The sequence below is a fragment of the Salvelinus namaycush genome, chromosome 20, assembly GCF_016432855.1.
Source record: "Salvelinus namaycush isolate Seneca chromosome 20, SaNama_1.0, whole genome shotgun sequence".
Lineage (NCBI taxonomy): Eukaryota > Metazoa > Chordata > Actinopteri > Salmoniformes > Salmonidae > Salvelinus > Salvelinus namaycush.
The window spans coordinates 23232147-23255286 of NC_052326.1; the positions used below are offsets into that span (position 1 = coordinate 23232147).

General features: G+C 43.1%; 1 protein-coding gene across 1 annotated transcript in view; it reads right to left on the reverse strand.

Annotated features, from left to right (window-relative positions):
* Nucleotides 1-514: 514 nt before the first annotated feature.
* The window catches only part of LOC120065133 (4'-phosphopantetheine phosphatase-like), a 28246-nt gene continuing 5620 nt past the window's right edge, over nucleotides 515-23140 (reverse strand). Inside the window, exons 3-19 of the mRNA XM_039015892.1 lie at nucleotides 16889-17097; nucleotides 16624-16807; nucleotides 16446-16538; nucleotides 15017-15170; nucleotides 14396-14577; nucleotides 13323-13404; nucleotides 13070-13170; nucleotides 7707-7862; nucleotides 7469-7581; nucleotides 7161-7248; nucleotides 6730-6881; nucleotides 3279-3334; nucleotides 3125-3174; nucleotides 2818-2922; nucleotides 2574-2674; nucleotides 2388-2456; nucleotides 515-2212 (exon numbers count right to left, since the gene is read on the reverse strand). Coding sequence (XP_038871820.1) covers nucleotides 1957-2212; nucleotides 2388-2456; nucleotides 2574-2674; nucleotides 2818-2922; nucleotides 3125-3174; nucleotides 3279-3334; nucleotides 6730-6881; nucleotides 7161-7248; nucleotides 7469-7581; nucleotides 7707-7862; nucleotides 13070-13170; nucleotides 13323-13404; nucleotides 14396-14577; nucleotides 15017-15170; nucleotides 16446-16538; nucleotides 16624-16807; nucleotides 16889-17097 — 2151 coding nt within the window. The 3' untranslated portion in view covers nucleotides 515-1956. The remainder of the gene's footprint in view (nucleotides 2213-2387; nucleotides 2457-2573; nucleotides 2675-2817; nucleotides 2923-3124; nucleotides 3175-3278; nucleotides 3335-6729; nucleotides 6882-7160; nucleotides 7249-7468; nucleotides 7582-7706; nucleotides 7863-13069; nucleotides 13171-13322; nucleotides 13405-14395; nucleotides 14578-15016; nucleotides 15171-16445; nucleotides 16539-16623; nucleotides 16808-16888; nucleotides 17098-23140) is intronic.

Consider the following 23140-nt stretch of genomic DNA (forward strand, 5'->3'; position numbering starts at 1 on the left):
AGTCACTGGCTGGAAGCGCGTAACCGTATGCGCGAACGTGCGGGGATTGATGTCAGTGTTTGTCCCATTAGTTGAGGCGCAAGAGAATAGACTACCTGGGTGTGGGATGGGTTACGTCAAATTTGTTGCAAATAATTAAATTCGTTAATTATTTCTGAACGTTTCACAACATGCATTGGGAACTGAATATTGAAACTCAGTGTTAGACAAGCAATGAAGTGTGCTTAAATAAATTATTTAGCAAGAAAAACTAAAGAAGCATGTACAGAATACTCGTGTAAAAATATTGTATTACTCAACTGGCATCCGTGCATGTGGCACTAGGGGTAATGAAGAGGCAGAGGTACAGCATGTTGTGGAGTAGGACTTCCTGCTTGGCACAGTGCATTATCAGCATATTACTCCGTGTCCCAGGCAAGAGCAGCGCGTGGTATTCTAGCTGGTATCAACTTCCCTCCCATGAACTTCCTAAAATGTCATAAGTACCCCCCTACCAAAAACATGACAAACGGCATTAAAATATTCAGATTTAATTAAAAGTGATTGACAATAGAACAAAAAACTTTCCCTAATTTCGGCGCGTCGTGAACTCCTAACGCAAATTAATTATATTAACACTTACTTCACATGTCTATACACAAATGATAATACAATATCGTAAAGTGAGTTCACAGGTTAAGCAAAAAGCCATGGAAACATTGACAGCAAGACCTCAACCTCCATTTCAGACACCTGGTTTGATAAAGATAGTATGAATGAGTGTCATCAGTAAGTTAATTAATTAACCATCAAATACTTTGTCACCTCCAATTTAGTTTAAACTATTTTAAGAATTGAAAATAGATCCCTTTTACACAATTTTTGTTAATGACAGTGGTTAGCCTACTGTTTGAAAACTTCAATGTTTTAGTTTTTTGGAAGCAGACCTAATTTACTAAAGCTACCAGAAAATGATGACACAAAGATGGCTTAAACATTTGCAATAAAATTACCTGAAATACACATTTTGAGTTTGACACAACACACTTTCAAAACGTCCATTGAACAAAATATACTTCACATTTAATTTGGGTTGTTAGGAACATATTTCACAGTAAAATACTGCCACCTTCTGGAATTTTAAGAATAATTTTAATCCCATCAATAAAGTGCTATTATCCACTCTTTCCAAACAAATTCCCAGTAGCAACATTTTAGCTTCTCAGGCAATGATCATCACACAATTAAGTAAATAATCTCAATTCACCCAGTGGCAGTGATGAAAGGAGGCAAATCCTGTAATCAAAGAAAAGACACTCATGTAGCCCAAGGTAACAAACGTCCATGCTTTCCCTACTCCAGAAATTAAACCAGGTTGGTTGCATTTTGAACAAGCTATGCTTTTCATCACTCCAACCTCAAGGCACATTTACCATATTTTTATGTTGCTTCACCACAGATTGCTGTAATTACCCTGGTAGCAAGCCACACACAAAGCATCTCCACCACTGAAAGGGACACGTTGTCATGGTAACCATTGGGATGCTGTGTGTAAACAGCAGGGTACTGATGATAACCTGTCTATAAATGCACTCAGTAGAGTATCTCACCAGCATTGACAGTCAATCTGCAAAGAGTGCACACCTCTACCACTGACAACCGTTGTCTGTTCTGATACCTTAACTATAATTTAGGCTGTGATCTACAAGAACACACAACATGGTGCAAAGTATGGCTGTATATTCAAAAAATAAAGACATTTAAATATTCTGGTGTTACAAAGCAATGTTATACTCTGCTTTGACACTCTTGCTAAAATAACCCACTAAGTCCAATGATTATCTTAACACCTCCCTGTACAACCAGCATGTCAATCATGAGGTGGTTAAATCAACCCCATTACAGCCAACTGAACCTCTCTAACTAGTACCTCAACCAGTTCAGCCTGTCCCATGATCAGACTTCAAAAGAGAGAAATTATGAAGGCGTCACTGGAACATGATCCAGGGTGGTGGTTTTGTGGCCTGGTGGCACCTCATACTTGAAGACCACACTGAAGAGCTTGCCCCCCAGCCGGTCAGCCAGCCAGGAGTTCTTGATAACAGCCATTTTGAGGCTCTCGCAGCTCAATATGGCATAGTAGTTGGTGTGGATGGCCCGGCCCATGCCCTCGATGATCACCAGGTCTACATGGCGCTCTCGCACAACCCCAGCCAACACCTTGTCAAGGCGGCTGTGGTGGGGAGAGAAAATAACACACATTTGGGAGGATTTACCTTAAAAATTTAAGTTAAGAGAAATTAATAAAGAAACTTAAAAATGTTGCTTCAGGTTATGTTTTTAAACATAGTTAACAAAGGTATGTTACATTGAAATATAATGAATGCTTAAGAAATAAAAAAACAGACCTCAAGTCTAAGCAAGGAGAGCTAGAGCCACTCTGGACTAGCGTCAGCCTGTCCTCCTTCACAGCAGACCTGCAAAACAAATTAAATGGACATTAACATGCTGGTATAGGAAAACAAAAAAAACTTATCATTACTATCCTATCTTTAACATCCATAAATGCAGTGCCAAAAGACTTAAACACTCACTGTATGACTAAATCCATTGCAGCTATTCTTTCAGTCAAGATCTGCAGCTCACTGTTTGTTACATCATTCAGAGCTGGGCTAGAGTTGCTGGCAAGGACAACCTGGAAAACATAGCAGGGGGTCAAAGGAAGAAAAAAGGAAATCTTGCTGCGTTCATACTGTTTTATTAAACCCTGTGTATATTTGAAGGGGTGGTACAAGTGACAGCTTTTCAGATGAGGGGAAGGACTGTGTAGCTTCTTACCTCTGTTCCCCTGCAGAGAAGCTCTCTGACAAATGGGAACACTCCAAGTATGATGTCTATTCCACTATTATCTACGAAAAACAATGCACACTTATGAGGTGGGCCCTGGAAAAGAAAGCCAGCAGGCATGGTATTCAATTACTGTTCAACAGCATCAAGTCATATACATCTTTGTGCAAAATCCTAACTTGAGATCCAGGCACACAACTTCTGTGGATCTTAAGTTGGGATGTGGCCCATAAACCAAATGCAGCTACTATAATAACTTTGAAACACTTCGACATCAGGAAACCATTTAAATTCTTACCTTCAGTCTCTCGAGCCATTGGTCATAGGCATCCACAAGCCACGGCCGCTCTATGGAGAAAAAGGGACTATAATTAAGTAGCCTGTATAGGTTGCAGCAGCAGTATAAAATGCAGGACCCATATAAAACACATGTTTACCCAATAGGGGCATACCTTCCAACTGCAGTTTTGCATGTTCAAAGCCAAACTCCGGATCAGACTCCAGAACACTATTACAAGTGAAAACGTGAGCATGAGCGACATTCTTTGCTCATCTAAAAACACAATATTTTCAAGAAAATTGAAATATACAGTACCAGATGAAAGTTGACACACCTACTCCTTCAAGGGTTTTTCTTTATTTCTACATTGTAGAATAACAGTGAAGACATCAAAACTATGAAATAACACATCTAGAATCACATAGTAACCAAAAAAGTTTTAAATCAAAATATATTTTATATTTGAGATTCTTCAAAGTAGGCACCCTTTGCCTTGACAGCTTTGCACACTTGCCATTCAACCAGCTTCATGAGGAATGTTTTTCCAAGTCTTGAAGGAGTTCCCACATATGCTGAGCACTTGTTGGCTGATTTTCCTTCACTCTGCTGTCCAACACATACCAAACCATCTCAATTGGGTTGAGGTCAGGTGATTGTGGATGCCAGGTCATCTGATGTAGCACTCCATCACTCTCCTTGGTCAAATAGCCTTTACACAGCCTGGAGGTTTGTTGGATAATTGTCCTGTTGAAAAATAAATGATAGTCCCACTAAGCCCAAACCAGATGGCGTATCGCTGCAGAATGCTGTGGTAGCCATGATGGTAAAGTGTGCCTTAAATTCTAAATAAATCCCTGGCAGTGTCACCAGCAAAGCACCCCCACACCTCCTCCTCCATGCTTCTCGGTGGGAATCACACATGCGGAGATCATCCGTTCAACTTACAAAAGACACGGCAGTTGGAACCAAAAATACAACATTTGGACCAAAGGACAGATTTCCACTGGTCTGATGTGCATTGCTCGTGTTTCTTGGCCCAAGCAAGTCTCTTCTTCTTACTGATGTCTTTTAGTAGTGGTTTCTTTGAAGCAATTCGACGATGAATGCCTGATTCACGCAGTCTCCGCTGAACAGTTGATATTGAGATGTGTCTGTTACTGGAACTCTGAAGCATTTATTTGGACTGCTATCTGAGATGCAGCTAACTAATGAACTTATCCTCTGCAGCAAAGGTAACTCTGGGTCTTCCTTACCTGTGGCGGTCCTCATGAGAGCCAGTTACATCATAGCGCTTGATGGTTTTTGCGACTGCACTTGTAGAAACTTTAAAAGTTCTTGAAATTTTCCAGATTGAACAATGGACTGTCGTTTCTTTTGCTTATTTGAGCTGTTCTTGCCATAATATGGACTTGGGTCTTCTACCAAATAGGGCTATCTTCTGTATACCACCCCTACTTTTTCATAACTGATTGTCTCAAATGCATTAAGGAAAGAAATTCCTCAAATTAACTTAAGGCACACCTGTTAATTGAAATGCATTCCTGCTTGATAGAATGCCGAGAGTGTGCAAAGCTGTCAAGGCAAAAGGTGGCTGCTTTGAAGAATCTCAAATATAAAATATATTATTTTGATTTGTTTTAACACTTTTTTGGTTACTACATGATTCCATACGAGTTATTTCATAGTTTTGATGTCTTCACTATTATTCTACAATGTAGAAAATAGTAAAAATAAAGAAACCCTGAAATGAGTAGGTGTCCAAACGTTTGACTGCTACTGTATGTACACACATACATACACAGAGCATTCGGAAAGTATTTGGACATTACAGCTTTATTCTAAAATTAATTCAATAGTTTTTTCCTCATCAATCTACACACAATACCCCATAAAGACAAAGCAAAAACAGGTTTTTAGAAATGTAGTAAAAATAAAACCCTGAAATATCACATTTAAATAAGTATTCAGACCCTTTACTCAGTGCTTTGTTGAAGAACCTTTGGCAGTGATTACAGCCTTGAGTATGATGCTACAAGTTTGGCACACCTGTATTTGGGGAGTTTCTCCCATTCTTCTATGCAGATCCTCTCAAGCCCTGTCAAGTTGGACGAGGAGCGTCACTGCACAGCTATTTTCAAGTCTCTCCAGAGATGTTCGATTGGGTTCAAGTCCGGGCTCTGGCTGGACCACTCAATGACATTCAGAGACTTGTCCCGAAGCCACTCCTGCGTTGTCTTGGCTGTGGGCTTAGGGTCATTATCCTGTTTAAAAAGTGTACCTTCGCCCCAGTCTAAGATCCTGCGTGCTCTGGAGCAGGTTTTCATTTAGGATCTCTGTACTTTCTACATTCATCTTTCCCTCGATCCTGACTAGTCTCTCAGTCCCTGCCACTGAAAAACATCCCCACAGCATGATGCTGCCACCACCATGCTTCATCTTAGTGATGGTGCCAGGTTTCCTCCAGATGTCAGATGTGACGCTTGGCATTCAGACCAAAGAATTCGATCTTGGTTTCATAAGACCAGAGAATCTTGTTTCTCATTGTCTGAGAGTCTTTAGGTGCCTTTTAGCAAATTCCAAGCGGGCTGTCATGTGCATTTCACTGAGGAGTGGCTTCCATCTGGCCACTCTACCATAAAGGCCTGATTGGTGGAGTTCTGCAGAGATGGTTGTCCTTCTGGAAGGTTCTCCCATCTCCACAGAGGAACTCTGGAGCTTTGTCAGAGTGACCATCGGGTTCTCGGTTACCTCTCTTATCAAGTCCCTTCTCCCTCGATTGCTCAGTTTGGCCGGGCGGTCAACTCTACGAAGAGTCTTGGTGGTTCCAAACTTCTTCAATTTAAGAATGATGGAGGCCACTGTGTTCTTGGGGTCTTTCAATGATGAAGAAATGTTTTGGTACCCGTCCCCAAATCTGTCCCTTCGACATAATCCTGTCTCGGAGCTCTACGGACAATTCCTTCAACCTCATGGTTTGGTTTTTGCTCTGACATGCACTGTCACCTGTGGGAGCTTATATAACCAGGTGTACCTTTCCAAATCATGTCCAATCAATAACATTTTCCACAGGTGGAATCCAATCAATTGTGCTTCGGGACAAGTCTCTGAATGTCCTTGAGGGGCTCAGCCAGAGCCCGGACTTCAACCTGATCGAACATCTCTCCTGAAGAAAGCTGTGCAGCGACGCTCCCCAGCCTACCTGACAGAGCTTGAGAGGATCTGCAGAGAAGAATGGGAGAAACTCCCCAAATACAGTAGTGCTAAGTTTGTAGCGTCACACCAAAGAAGACTCGATGTTGTTATCATGGCCAAAGGTGCTTCAACAAAGTACTGAGTAAAGGGTCTGAATACTTATGTAAATGTGATTTCAGTTTTTATTTTTAATACATTTGCAAACATTTCTAAACCTGTTTTTGCTTTGTCATTATGGGATATTGTGTGTAGATTTGAGGGAAAAAATGTAATCCGTTTTAGAATAAGGCTGTAATGTAACAAAGTGGAAAAAGTCAAGGGGTCAGAAAACCTTCCTAATGCACTGTATATGACCAGAATTTTAGTCCTAATAATATCCTTTAAAGTCCCAAGTTTAGGAGTGCACAGAGTGCTGCCTCATTAAGACTCACTCCGATACAGCCTTGGCTCCCCAATCGAAGACGTTCCCAGCCAGGAGGCCCCTGACCAGGGCAAACTGCCTCTGCTCCCAGCTTAGCTCCTCCAGGGACTTGACTGCCTTCTGGAAGTACTTGAGGGCCATGTCGTTCTCCCCCTGTTTGATCTGTGGGAGGGATGGAAACACAGCACTGAGACAACAGCTTCCTCCCACTTCTCACTGATGATCTACAACATTAGCAAATCATGCTAATCAAGGCAAGTGGACATGAAATTACATTAAAAGGCACACAAGATGACACTTGAAAGCTTCATCAGATGAACTACCCAACATTCAAGGTAAATCAATTCCAGAAAAAGAGTAGCATTAGAACATTTATTGGAACAGTGAACAACAATAGAGAAGAATAGTTTTATAGGAGAGAGCTATAGAATCCACTCAAACCTTTGAGTATGGGTCAGGGAAGTTGAACTCGTTTAAACAGTGTTCTCTTGTGTCTAACAGACTTCTGACAGTGAGGGATCCATAAGCACTAGAGGTGAGAAGAGAAGTACTCTACATTAGCAGATAAACACATACAGATTGTTGAGGGAACAGTGAGACGTCGTCTACAAGAGTCACTCATCCACTAATAAGAGGCCTTTGGAGACAAGCATCTATAAATTATCAAGAAACTGTTATGCTCTAGTTGGTTTAACAGCCTTTGAAATCTATCTGCAGCTGTGGCATTCAGATCCTGTGGCTCCCCTTACAAAGGCTGGTGGCGGAGGGTCTGAAGCTTGTGCTGGTACTTGTGACGGAACTTCTCTGCTCGTTCAGCGGCCTCTGGAAGATCAGGCTGGCTGGCAACAGCTCTCTTCACCACCTATCCAAAGCACATCGCCCAGATCAGCTGTTTCAAAAGTGACCAGGATAAGGACTCCCTGTCAATGCATCATGCAATGTGTGTATATTGATTAATAGACCAGTGGCAGGTTCTCTGCCTCTTACCCCATCCAGGGCCTCCTCGAAGCAGTAGAGCCAGTACTCCCGTGCAAGGGCGTCCTCTGAGAGGTCCACTGTGTCTGGGATGTAGGAGGACGGGTCCTGCAGCAGGGGCAGATTCACCAGCTGCCTCTCCAGACGGTCCATCTCCAACATGTCAAACTGACGCCGAAGAGGAGACACACTGAGCACTGTACATAATGCAAGGCTAATGCATTCATGCACACTTAGACGGGTGGCCTGATAACGTCAGAGAAATGATGCGTGCACATCGCAGGGGTAAAAGGCTGTGTGTTATGATTCTGAATGGTCAGATAGCCAGCAACAATGACAAGAAGCTGCTGTGGTCGGACTCCACCTTGCTCCTACAGTCCTATAGGCAGAAACTCAAACAAGATGTACCCATGACTAGAACATTCAACGCTGTTCTGACCAATTGGAATCCACGCTTCCAGATTGTTTTGATCACGAGGACTGGGAAATGTTCCGGGCAGCCTCAGAGAATAACATCGATCTACAGCTGAAGTCGGAAGTTTACATACACCTTAGCCAAATACATTTAAACTCAGTTTCACAACTCCTGACATTTAATCCTAGTAAAAATTTTGTTTTAGGTTAATTAGGATCACCACTTTATTTTAAGAATGTGAAATGTCAGAATAATAGTAGAGAGAATTATTTCTTTCAGGTTTTATTTCTTTCATCACATTCCCAGTGGGTCAGAAGTTTACATACACTCAATTAGTATTTGGTAGCCTTGCCTTTAAATTGTTTAACTTGGGTCAAACGTTTTGGGTAGCCTTCCACAATAAGTTGGGTGAATTTTGGCCCATTCCTCCTGACAGAGCTGGTGTAACTGAGTCAGGTTTGTAGGCCTCCTTGCTCACACACACTTCTTCAGTTCTGCCCACCAATTTTCTATAAGTGTGAGGTCAGGGCTTTGTGATGGCCACTCCAATACCTTGACTTTGTTGTCCTTAAGCCATTTTGCCACAACTTTGGAAGTATGCTTGGGGTCATTGTCCATTTGGAAGACCCATTTGCGACCAAGCTTTAACTTCCTGACTGATGTCTTGAGATGTTGCTTCAATATATCCACATCATTTTCCTTCCTCATGATGCCATCTATTTTGTGAAGCGCACCAGTCCGTCCTGCAGCAAAGCACCCCGACCACCTCATTATGGCCAAACAGTTCTATCCAAAAAGTACAATCTTTGGTCCCATGTGTAGTTGCAAACCGTAGTCTGGCTTTTTTATTGAGGTTTTGGAGCAGTGGCTTCTTTCTTGCTGAGCGGCCTTTCAGGTTATGTCGATACAGGACTCGTTTTACTGTGGATATAGATACTTTTGTACCCGTTTCCTCCAGCATCTTCACAAGGTTCTTTGCTGTTGTTCTGGGATTGATTTTCACACCAAAGTACGTTAATCTCCAGGAGAAGGAACCCATCTTCTTCCTGAGCGGTATGACGGCTGCGTGGTCCCATGGTGTTTATACTTGCGTACTATTGTTTGTACAGATGAACGTGGTATCTTCAGGCATTTGGAAATTGCTCCCAATGATGAACCAGACTTGTGGAGGTCTACAATTTTTTTTCTGAGGTCTTGGCTAATTTCTTTAGATTTTCCCATGATGTCAGGCAAAGAGGCAGTGAGTTTGAAGGTAGGCCTTGAAATACATCCACAGGTACACCTCCAAATTGACTCAAATTGTGTCAATTAGCCTATCAGAAGCTTCTAAATCCATGACATTTTCAGGAATTTTCCAAGCTGTTTAAAGGCACAGTCAACTTAGTGTATGTAAACTTCTGACCCACTGGAATTGTGATACAGTGAATTATAAGTGAAATAATCTGTCTGTAAACAATTGTTGGAAAAATGACTTGTCATGCACAAAGTAGATGTCCAAACGACTTGCCAAAAATATAGTTTGTTAACAAGAAATTTGTGGAGTGGTTGAAAAACGAGTTAACGACTCCAACCTAAGTGTATGTAAACTTCCGACTTCAACTGTTTACGCTGACTCTGATAGTTTATAAGGAGGTGCATTGGAGATGTATCCCACTGTGACTATTAAAACCTACCCTCACCAAAATCCATGGAAGAATGGCGGCATTCGTGCAAAACTGAAAGCGCGAACCACCGCATTCAGCCATGGAAAAAGGACTGGGGACATGGCCGAATATAAACAGTATAGTTAATCCCTCCGCAAGGCAATCAAACAAAATGTTGGTATAGGGACAAAGCGGAGTCGCAATTCAACGGCTCAGAGACGAATGTGGAAGGGTCTACAGGCAATTACGGACCACAAAAAGAAAACTAGCCAAGTCACGGACACCAACATATTATTTCCAGACAAACTAAACACCTTCTTTGCCGCTTTGAGGATAATACAGTGATACCGACGCGGCCCGCTAACTAGGAGTGCGCCCCCCCCCTCCTTTTCCATGGTCGATGTGAGTAAGACATTTAAACTTTTTAACCCACGCAAGGCTCTTGACCCAGACAACATCCCTAGCCGCATGTGCAGACCAGTTGGCGGGTTTGTTTACAGACATATAGTCAGCTGTCTCCACATGCTTCAAGATGGCCAACATTGTTTCTGTAACCAAGGCAAAGATAACTGAACTAAATGACTATAGCCCCATAGCACTCACCTCTGGCATCATGAAGTGCTTTGAGAGACTAGTCGAGGATCATATCACCTCTACCTTACCTGCCACCCTAGACCCACTTCAGTTTGCATACCACCCCAACAGGTCCAGACGATGCAATCGCTATCACACTGCCCTATACCATCTGGACAAGAGGAATACCTATGTAAGAATGCTGTTCATTGACTACAGCTCAGCATTCAACACCATGGTACCCTCCAAGCTCATCATTAAGCTGGAGGCCCTGGGTCACAACCCAGCCCTGTGTAATTGGGTCCTGGACTTTGACGGGCCGCCCCCAGGTGGTGAAGGTAAGAAACATTGCCACTTCGCTGACCCTCAAAACTGGGGCCCCACAAGGGTGCGTGCTCAGCCCCCTCCTGTACTCCCTGTTCACCCATGACTGCGTGGCCATGCACACCTCCAACTCAATCATCAAGGTTGCAGACGACACAACAGTAGTGGGCTTGATTACCAACAACGACGAGACAGCCTACAGGAAGGTGAGGGCACTCTGATTGTGGTGTGAGGAAAACCTCTCAACGTCAACAAAACAAAGGAGATGATCGTGGCCTTCAGGAAACAGCAGAGGGAGCACCCCCCTATCCACATCGAAGGGACAGTAGTGGAGAAGGTGGAAAGCTTCAAGTTCCTCGGCGTACACAGACAAACTGAAAAGGTCCACCCACACAGACAGTGTGGTGAAGACGCAACAGCACCTCTCAACCTCAGGAGGCCGAAGAAATGCGTATTGTCACCTAAAACCCTGACAAACTTTTACAGATGCACAATTGAGAGCATCCTGTCAGGCTATATTACCGCTTGGTACGGCAACTCCACCACCCTCAACCGCAAGGCTCTCCAGAGGTAGGTGCGGTCTGCATAACGCATTACTAGGGGCAAACTACCTGGGGACACTTACAGCACCCGATGTCACAGGAAGGGCAAAAAGATCATCAAGGACAACAACCATCCGAGCCACCGCCTGTTCACCTCGCTACTACCCAGAAGGCGAGGTCAGTACAGGTGCATCAAAGCTGGGACCGAGAGACTGAAAAACAGCTTCTATCTCAAGGCCATCAGACTGCTAAATAGCAATCACTAACTCAGAAGCTGCTGCCTACATAGAGACTCACTAGTCACTTTAATAATGTTTACATATCTTTCATTATTCATCTCATATGTATATACTGCATCTAGCCTATGCCGCTTGGCCATCGCTCATCCATGTACATATTCCATCCCTTTAGATTTGTGTGTATTAGGTAGTTGTTGGGGAATTGTTAGATATTACTGCTGTGTCGGAACTAGAAGCATAAGCATTTCGCAAAACTCGCATTAAAATCTGCTAACCATGTGTATGTGACCAATACAATTTGATGTGGGGAATCATAGGTGGCTCGTTTCAGCCAGTTGTTATCTTGTTCTTGATACCAGGTCTTGTTTTGAGGTGTTTTGAGTAATGACACATCCATGCTAATATGGCTAAAATTCATTAGTTAGCTAACCAACAACTGTAACGATGTATTTGAGAGAAAACAAGAGCTTCTTGTGCACATTTATGTTTTCAATAAATATTTGGAGGCCAAATATAGTTTACATATTATCAAAAAGGAGGACCAAGGCACTCTTCATATAATTAAAATGCCTTGATTTGTATGGCATGTTCAATGGAAAAAAAGTTAAAATCAGACGCGTTTCGGCTGCATGGCCTTCGTCAGGGAGTACAAAGAAATAATACAATGTCCTCTGAACAGCTTTTCAAATTAGCCCTAATTTGAAGAGGGAGTTTACATGTTGTCAATAACCCTCTGAACATAAGCCAACACAGTCTGTTTTGCCCCAAAGTTGCGCACGCATCGGTTTTGTTGCTAAACAACCTGACAAAAGTGAAACGACTCCTTCAAACATAGCTAAACTCCAATATGTTTTCACTATGCCCCCTAGTGGTCAGTGAGCTGAGAATAGCATTGTGTGTCAAACTCCACACTGTTAGTGGGAAGTGGACACACGCATCAACATTAGAGTATCAACATAAAGAAATATAGTATACCACCTCACACCAGTCACATCCGTGCAGTGAGTATGATTTCATGCACAATTTATAAGGTGAACAGACCTGACTACTATTGACTATAAGGTTGGTTATAACATGTTACAGCTCAATTTAAACCATGACTACATAAAGCAACACTTCAAAGGCTGTTAAGCAATAAATATGTGAAAGGAAAAGGCTGGCATATAGGAGTTACAATGCCACAGCTGTCTCTCTGAAACCTTATTTAACCCATTGTGAATGTGAATGTTTGGCAAGCTGTGTAGCTACAATGCCAGAATCATGAGGAAACATATAGCCCTAATCAAACCACTACACACAAAGCATGGAGAAGTACTTACGGAAAACTGAAGATAAGGGTTACAGTAGGTAAACAGAGGTAAGAGATTGTGGATATGAAGAGAAGAAATTAAAACAAAATGTTAAGACTGAAAAGATCAATGAATGCCTCATACCAGGCTTGTGGATTTTAAAAGGACAGCGTTGGTGACATTTCCATAGAAAATATCAAATCCACAATCTCAGAAAGAGAGTGGGGAGAATTGCTATAATGGTCAATGAAATGACACCAAAATTATATAAAACGTGGGTTATGAGCGCACCCTGGTGGTCTTATGCAGACCTTTCAGTATTTTAACGTTTTCTTTTCCAATGGACTTACTGTTCCACTACGTGCACGTTGCATGGGGTTCAGGTCAGGAGAAGTACTCATCAAGCCAGAGCTCCCAGCATAGTTCTCCCCCCAACTGTACTGGTTAGGATCTAGATAAAGTGAAACAAATAACAGTGAATTAGACAAAAGAACTTCCCATCAAGAAGAAAATCCTTACAAAACCTAGGGTGTGATAAAGTATGGATTCCTGTGCCACTTTCTGTCAAGAAGAAACCCCATAGATGAAAGCATCTTGACCTACTGTCTTCCTCTGCTCCCTTAAGGAAGGCTCCAATAGTCCCCAGATAGCCTTCATGCCTCAGGAAGAGTGCCTGGACTTCACCCTGCAAAAACACAATATAAAACTCGACTCAGATGGAACCATTTCCAACTAATTATGCTCACAGATTGTATCATTTAAAAGTAGCCTATCAGCACAATACAATCAAACATGTCATATCACTGTTTATGTATTATTATCTCCACTAGGGAGGGGCACGGTTAATCGAATATCCGGATATACGAACGGACATTACTATTCGAAAACTTGTGAGTAATCTTTTTTTTTGAGGGGGGGGGGGGGGGGGGGGCATTTTAACAATGAAAAAGTTCTAAATTAAATTGTCCATGTTACATTGTTACACACAAGGACATGACATTTGAAATACTTAATTTAATAAAACAAACCTTAAAATGTTGTGTTTATGTACGGCGCTGTTAGCTACTGCTGCTTCAGATGTCACGTGGCTTTGAAAGTTGTTTTTTTTCAAGCTCATTTTCTCATCCATGGGCTATATGTTGCGTTTTACACTTAAAAGGCATTTTACCATCATAGCCATCCAGTCAGCCCTGACAAGGGTATGCCATTTTACCCACTTCAAATAGCGACTAGCCTACAGGTACGCACCAACAGAGGGTCCACAAGACCTGACACAGATCAATGCAAAACACGCACCAGAAAACTTTTTCTATGATGGCTAACATCAGACTTCTCTTCCACTGTTGCCGTTAGCCTAGGCTACTGTTAGCCAAAAACTATTAGCACCCTGAAAACAAATGTGCACTGTCTGCTGTTGTAGCACTTTGTGTCATTCTGATTGGTAAAGAGAGTAAAGCAATTTGTACCTCAGTATAAAGGGTGTATTTGCATACTACTGTGTGAATACTGCAGTTGAGATTTGATTGCTGCTTTTCAAGCTCTGAACTAGGCCCATACCTGATTAGTCAGCTGCCATCAGATCCAGTTCTGTCAGTGCTAAATCTAGACCTCAATCAAATGTACCTGGATTGGGAAAGACATGCTTGTTAATGAGGTACATTGTGGGGGGGGCTTGCCTTGGTGAAGAAGTTGATACTGTAAGTGATGGTGTGCATAGTGACAGGGTGTCCTCGGATGAAGAAACCCCCAAAGTATACCCTGGTCAAGTTGTGGAGCCGGGCATAGAGGCAGGCCAGCTGCCCAATGTCATTGCTGATCATATGGAGCAGGCTCTTAGCCATGTCTTCTTTAGAGAACTCTAATTCAGGAGAAGACAAAAGTAAAGGTATGTCAACATACAGCCAAGTGAAGCACCAGAAACATAACTCATCAACAAGCCCAGGTCCCCTGGAAGTACGTACGTACGTACAGTGTTGGTTTATGTATTGGCAGTTTGTGACCGGTATTATTGGCACTACATGATACACATGAATGAGCTAATAGAGTGAATTAGTTGATTTCTTTGCCATGGCTGGCTGCCTTGTTTACATTTCTCAACAGTAACAATAACCAACCAGCCTACAGGGGACAAGGTCACAGTAACTGGGTAAGAGGTCATCAATCAGTTAGTGCTCAACAGGAATGTAGCCTACATTACAGTAGATAGGAGCAGACTCCCTGGCATGCTAAGACAGTACCATGAAAAACATGTCATGGGGTAAAGAGTAAAAGTACTGCAAATGCTCTTTTCTCTTTACCTTTGTCAGGAGTAGCAGATTTTCCAAAGCTGCTTGCAATAAGGTCCCCAGTCAAGCCCAAGGACCCATAAGATCCCCCGTAGATGTCTTTGACCAGCATGTCAACATTTGTGTGCTGCCCCTTCGAGGCCAACTGAAGGAGTTCATCAAACCTCTGTAGGAGGGGAGAGCAGGTCATGGGAGTACAGTAGTTCTAAAAAGAGACTTTTCACCCAGATAGCTATTTTGTAACCACCCTATTCGGAACAAGAGTTTAACTTCACTAGGGTAGGGAGCAGCATTCGGAATTTTGGATGAAATGCATGCCCAATTTAAACTGCCTGCTGTAGATTTGGATAGAAAACACTCTAAAGTTTCCAAAACTGTTAAAATAGTGTCTGTGAGTATAACAGAACTGATTTGGCAGGCAAAAACCTGAGAAAAATCCATTCAGGAAGTCGTTTTTTTGTTGGTTTTGTAGTTTTCTATTCAATGCCATTACAGTATCCATTGACTTAGGAATCAAACTGCAGTTTCTATGCCTTCCACTAGATGTCAACAGTCTTTAGAAATAGTTTCAGGCTTGTATTCTGAAAAATGAGGGAATAAGAGCATTCGGAATGACTGGACGCTAAAGTGTCACAGAGCTTTTTCATACGCTCGACAGAGAGAGAGAGCAATTCTTGTTTACCTTTTAAATTGACGACGTTATTGTCCGGTTTAAATATTATCGATTATTTAGGCTAAAAACAACCTGAGGATTGAATATAAATATCGTTTGACATGTTTCTATGAACTTTACGGATACAATTTGGATTTTTTTGTCTTCCTGTTTTGACTGCGTTTGAGCCTGTGGATTCCTGAAGAAAACGCGCAAACAAAACGGAGGTTTTTGTATATAAAGAGACTTTAACGAACAAAATAAACATTTATTGAGTAAATGAATGTCTGCTGAGTCAACCATATGAAGATCATCAAAGGTAAGGGATTCATTTTATCTCTATTTCTGACACTGTTCTACTTGACTGGTTACTGTTTGTAATGAATTGTCTAGTGGCCTATGTTCTCAAATAATCGTAAGGTATGCTTTCGCCGTAAAGCATTTTTAAAATCTGACACCGTGGTTGGATTCACAAGACGTTCATCTTTAAACCTATGTAAAATATGTTTTGTTTTCTGAGTTTTTATAATGAGTATTTCTGTATTTGAATTTGGCGCCCAGCAGTTTCACTGGCTGTTGAAGAGGTAACGCTAACGTCCCACATACCCAAAAGAGGTTAAGTACACAGGGCAGTCTTCCAGATAATAAAAAGTAGCAGTAAGGTCAACTGGCAAGATAATAGGCAAGAACAAACAGAAAATAAAAATGTAAGTTAATTTGAATAGCTTGACCAATTAAAAAAGGTTATTGGGCTTGAAGTCTCAACATGGGGGTGAGGAGGGGTTTTACCTTTGTTTTTGTGAGCAGTGCTCCAAGGCCCCAGAATGTCCCCCCACCTATGGAGCTTCCTCCAACACGCTCAAATGTATCCTCTGATTCAACCTGTTTGGAGAGAAAGATTGTTGAATTAATGGGTAAGTCTACATAGGCCACGTCACACCAGATCTGGAGAGTCAGGCATTGGTACCTTGAAAATGGACACCCCTGAGCCGATGTTGATGAGCAGGTAAGGGAAGATGTCAGGGTGAGTGTTCTGGAAGCGGAACTCAGAGTCTGCATGCTTGACATAGACAAAGGCCTCGTGGGTGATATTCCTCAGCACAAAGTTGCAGCCCTTGATGAGGCATGTCATTTCATCCTCCTTGTCCACCCTAATCAAAACATAAAGAATAGCTACATTATAATAAGCAAAACCTTCTACTGGTCATGCGGTCTTTAAAAATAAAACTCACCTGAGTTTCAGTTTCTTCTCTATGAGATCTTTAAACTTGTGAGCCCCTCCACCGGTGGCTTTGATGACTTTGGTGTCAGTGTTGACCAGGTGGTCTTTGATAAAGTCCAGGCAGGTTTCGATATAGGCATTTTCAAATTTGATGAAGTGAAGGCGAGCCGACACCTCCTCCTGCATAGAGATCTCATAGAGGGGGTCACCCTCAGTCTCCTAGTAAAGAGGAGAGACACAGTTAAGAGACCAGGCCAGCACTGCAGACCACCAGGGCAACCTGAGTGGTCTCAGTAAGACCTTTAAGTCAACACCTTCACTGTCCCAAGGTACAAACCTTTTGATAGGGATGCACGATATTGGTAAACATATCGGAATCGGCCAATATTAGCTAAAAATGCCAACATCAGCCCGATATCTAGTTTTACACCAATGTGAAAACCGATGTCAAAAGCTGACGTGCATACCTATAACACGTAGGTAGATGACGTAATGGCCCATGAAAAATATAGCGCTACATGTGCAACACAGCATTCCTAACCTAGCCCACAATGTCTGCTGTGTGGATCGAACAGTCAACAAGTCGAGAAGTCATTTGAAAGAGTAAGAACATTTCAGCGTGACAACTCAAAGGGGAAGTCCATTAAAGCCAAGATAATGTAATTCATTGCCCTTGACAATCAACCGTTCTCTGTTGTGTATGATGTTGGCTTTCCCCGACTGGATCAAGCACTGGCACACACTACCAAGTAGGCGCTATTTTTCAGATGCTGCCCTACTGGAGTTACACAGCATCCATGAGCTACTTGATATGGGCATCACTGCTATTAGCTTCACAACTGACATTTGGACCAGTGATGTCAGCGCCATGAGCATTATGAATCTAACAGCACATTTGTTCTACGAGGATTTCCTACTGACTAAAGCTGTATTGCACGCTCAAGAATGTGCTCATACCGCTGCTGTCATTTATTTCAATGGCATTTGAGAACGTGTTTGAAAAACTCACCTAGCTCCATTCAAACAACTGACTCGAGAAATAAGCTCAACTGTGTCTGCCGCAGACGTGATACCCTGTCATGGCATTGAAACGCCTGCTCAACAAAAATGCCAACACAGACCATCGGGTTAACTTGGAAAAGTACTCTACTAGAGGCTGTGAACAAGCGATTCGGTGGCATTCTGAGCCTCTACTGTGTCACACCATGCTCAATGCTAGGTACAAGGACCACTACTTCGATGCAGACAAGAAACAGAGTTTACGTGAAAACTTCACTGCTTGATATGTATGATGAAATCCTGGTTGAGACAAAACAGCACAGCATAAGCGAAATAAATGTTTTGACTATGTTTTACTGGTAATTGGGACATGCGTAAATGCCAACAAAATAACTTTTTGGTCAGTGTGTATGTATTTCAACTACACTGCTCAAAAAAATAAAGGGAACACTTAAACAACACAATGTAACTCCAAGTCAATCACACTTCTGTGAAATCAAACTGTCCACTTAGGAAACAACACTGATTGACAATAAATTTCACATGCTGTTGTGCAAATGGAATAGACAAAAGGTAGAAATTATAGGCAATTAGCAAGACACCCCCAATAAAGGAGTGGTTCTGCAGGTGGTGACCACAGACCACTTCTCAGTTCCTATGCTTCCTGGCTGATGTTTTGGTCACTTTTGAATGCTGGCGGTGCTTTCACTCTAGTGGTAGCATGAGACGGAGTCTACAACCCACACAAGTGGCTCAGGTAGTGCAGCTCATCCAGGATGGCACATCAATGCGAGCTGTGGCAAGAAGGTTTGCTGTGTCTGTCAGCGTAGTGTCCAGAGCATGGAGGCGCTACCAGGAGACAGGCCAGTACATCAGGAGACGTGGAGGAGGCCGTAGGAGGGCAACAACCCAGCAGCAGGACCACTACCTCCGCCTTTGTGCAAGAAGGAGCAGAAGGAGCACTGCCAGAGCCCTGCAAAATGACCTCCAGCAGGCCACAAATGTGCATGTGTCTGCTCAAACGGTCAGAAACAGACTCCATGAGGGTGGTATGAGGGCCCGACGTCCACAGGTGGGGGTTGTGCTTACAGCCCAACACCGTGCAGGACGTTTGGCATTTGCCAGAGAACACCAAGATTGGCAAATTCGCCACTGGCGCCCTGTGCTCTTCACAGATGAAAGCAGGTTCACACTGAGCACATGTGACAGACATGACAGTCTGGAGACGCCGTGGAGAACGTTCTGCTGCCTGCAACATCCTCCAGCATGACCGGTTTGGCGGTGGGTCAGTCATGGTGTGGGGTGGCATTTCTTTGGGGGGCCGCACAGCCCTCCATGGGCTCGCCAGAGGTAGCCTGACTGCCATTAGTTACCGAGATGAGATCCTCAGACCCCTTGTGAGACCATATGCTGGTGCGGTTGGCCCTGGGTTCCTCCTAATGCAAGACAATGCTAGACCTCATGTGGCTGGAGTCAGCAGTTCCTGCAAGAGGAAGGCATTGATGCTATGAACTGGCCCGCCCGTTCCCCAGACCTGAATCCAATTGAGCACATCTGGGACATCATGTCTCGCTCCATCCACCAACACCACGTTGCACCACAGACTGTCCAGGAGTTGGCGGATGCTTTAGTCCAGGTCTGGGAGGAGATCCCTCAGGAGACCATCCGCCACCTCATCGGGAGCATGCCCAGGCGTTGTAGGGAGGTCATACAGGCACGTGGAGGCCACACACACTACTGAGCCTCATTTTGACTTGTTTTAAGGACATTACATCAAAGTTGGATCAGCCTATAGTGTGGTTTTCCACTTTAATTTTGAGTGCGACTCCAAATCCAGACCTCCATGGGTTGATAAATTTGATTTCCATTGATCATTTGTGTGTGATTATGTTGTCAGCACATTCAACCATGTAAAGAAAAGTATTTAATAAGAATAGTTCATTCATTCATTCAGATCTAGGATGTGTTATTTTAGTGTTCCCTTTATTTTTTTGAGCAGTGTATTTAACTGTACTAGAACGCTTAAAAAGGCCGCAAACATTTTTAATATCAGTATCGTTTTTTTTGGCAAGGAAAATATCAGCCAAAAACGTAATATCGTGCATCCCTACTTCTTGATGCCCTAGATCGTGAATCGGTAGCCTACATGCGTCTACCACGAAACCCACACTGAAGCAATCCCCTATTGGCTTTTCTCCAACTAAAACAAGCTTGATTAGTTTACGTTTCTGTAGCTACACACACATTTTTTAATTAGGTAGACCCATCAGAGACCTCAGACAAGAAACACAGTTCAGTCTGCTTAGTTAACCAGGCCTAAACACTGTAATAACACTTCATAGCTGAGCACTTTGGCAGCAAATCCCTTTATCCCCTCATTGAGCACTGACATTTGATGTTATTGTTGCTGAGTAAATGGCTTAAATAGCTGGACACAAGGGGGGGGGTCTCTCATTTTGGCAAAATTCTGTCCTCCGTCCTCTCTCCTCCCCCCTTAGTGACCCAGAAACCGATAAGTGGTCGAGTGGTGTGTCAATTCGTTAGTAGCATACGGAAGATGGTACTCCACTCCTCGAAAGCCTCCTTTTGGTGAGGAAGCACAAGTGTATCTAGCGCTCAAACTCTAGGAGGCATTCTGCCTTCACCCTAAAGTTTTCAGCGATTAGAGTCGCCAACGACTGGCTTATGTCATCTACAATCCCGATGCTGTGTTTTAACGTTTAGAAACCTCAATAATCCTGCCTTGCAATATGGCTTTTGAAACATATGGCCGTTAACTTTTATCAGCGAGAAAAAATCTTTCAGATAAAAAGATACTGACCACACCGCCCGCGTGCGTGAGCATTGAACATAAATTTACACTCTACACAGCATATGGAAAGTATTCAGACCCCTTGACTTTTTCCACTTTGTTACACTACAGCCTTATTCTAATATGGATTCAATTGTTTTTCCACCCCGCGTCAATCTACACACAATATCCCATAATGACAAAGCAAAAACAGGTTCAGAATATTTTGCAAATGTACTGAAATTTCACATTTACATAAGTAGTCAGACCCTTTACTCAGTACCTTCTTGAAGCACCTTTGGCAGCGATTACAGCCCCGAGTCTTCTTGGGTATGACGTTACAAGCTTGACACACCTGTATTTGGGGAGTTTCTCCCATTCTTCTCTGATGATCCTCTCAAACTCTGTCAGGTTGGATGGGGAGCATCGCTGCATAGCGATTTTCAGGTCTCTCCAGAGATGTTCGATTGGGTTCAAGTCCGGCCTCTGGCTGGGCCACTCAAGGATATTCAGCGACTTGTCCGAAGCCACTCCTGCATTGTCTTGACTGTGTGCCTAGGGTCATTGTCCTGTTGGAAGGTGAACCTTCACCCCAGTCTGAGGTCCTGAGTGCTCTAAAACAGGTTTTTAAATCAAGGATCTCTGTACTTTGCTCTGTTAATCTTTCCCTCGATCCTGACTAGTCTCCCAGTCCCTGCCACTGAAAAACATCCCCACAGCGTGATGCTGCCACCACCATGCTTCACCGTAGGGATGGTGCCAGGTTTCCTCCAGACATGATGCTTGACATTCAGACCAAAGAGATCAATCTTGGTTCCATTAGACCATATAATCTTGTTTCTCGTGGTCTGAGAGTATTTAGGTGTCGTTTGACAAACTCCAAGTGGGCTGTCATGTGCCTTTTCCTGAGGAGTGGCTTCCGTCTGGCCACTCAACCATAAAGGCCTGATTGGTGGAGTGCTGCATAGATTGATTGTCATTCTGGAAGTTTCTCCCAACTCCACCGAGGAACTCTGTCAGAGTAATTTAACATTTTCTTTTTAGAAAACAATTTCTCGCTGATATGAAAGATACACTATACACACACACACAAGTGGACACCCCTTCAAATTTGTGGATTCGACTATTTCTGCCAAACCCGTTGCTGACAGGCGTATAAAACTGAGCACACAGCCATGCAATCTCCATAGACAAACATTGGCAGTATTATGGCCTTACTGAAAAGCTCAGTAACTTTCAACGTGGCACCGTCATATGATGCCACCTTTCCAACAAAGGAAAGCCCTGCTAGAGCTGCCCCGATCAACTGTAAGTGTTGTTATTGGGAAATAGAAATGTCTAGGAGCAACAATGGCTCATCCGCGAATTAGTAGGCCACACAAGCTCACAGAATGAGACCACTGAGTGCTGAAGTGTGTAGCACGTTAAAATCATCTGTCCTCGATTGCAACACTCACTACCAAGTTCCAAACTGCCTCTGGAAGCAACGTCAAAACAAGAACTGTTCATCTGGAGCTTTATGAAATGGGTTTCCATGGCCAAGCAGCCACAAACAAGCTAAGCTCACCATGCGCAATGCCAAGCATCGGCTGGCTTTTGTGTAAAGCTCGCCGTCATTGGACTCTGGAGCAGTGGAAATATGTTCTCTGGAGTGATGAATCAGGCTTCACCATCTAGCAGTCTGAAGTAGGAATCTGTGTTTGGCAGATGCCAGGAATACACTACCAGCCCCAATGCATAGTGCCAACTAAAGTTTGGTGCAGGAGGAATAATGGCCTGGGGCTTTTTCATGGTACGGGCTTGGCCCTGTAGATTCAGTGAAGGGAAATCTTGCTTCCAACTTTGAAGCAACAGTTGGGGAAGGCCCTTTCCTGTTTCAGCATGACAATTCCCCCGTGCACAAAGCGAGGTCAATACAGAAATGGTTTGTCGATGTGGAAGAACTTGACTGGCCTGCACAGAACCCTGACCTCAACCCCATCAAATACCTTTAGGATGAATTGGAACACTGACTGTGAGCCAGGCCAAATCGTCAAACATCAGTGCCCGACCTCACTAATGCTCGTGGCTGAATGGAAACAAGTCCCTGCAGCAATGTTCCAACAGCTAGAGGAGTGCCTTCCCAGAAGAGTGGAGGCTGTTATAGCAGCAAAGGGGAGACAAACTCCATATTAATGCCCATGATTTTGGAATGAGATGTTCTACTTAACCTTTATCAATGAAATTTCCTGCCAACAAGCAAAATGTTTTTTTATCACATGGTATATTTATTTTGGGATTCCACCCAATAAACGTAATTTGCCTGATGTCGCGCTATTGGAGCGTCATGGTAGTTTCAAGATAACTGGGAACGAGGTCAAATCATGACTAGGGTTGCAAAGGGTTGGAAATTTCTGGTATATTTTCAGAATTTCCCCCAGATATTTTTCATGGGAAGTTAAGCCATGGCATTTGGGGAATTTTGCTTAAATT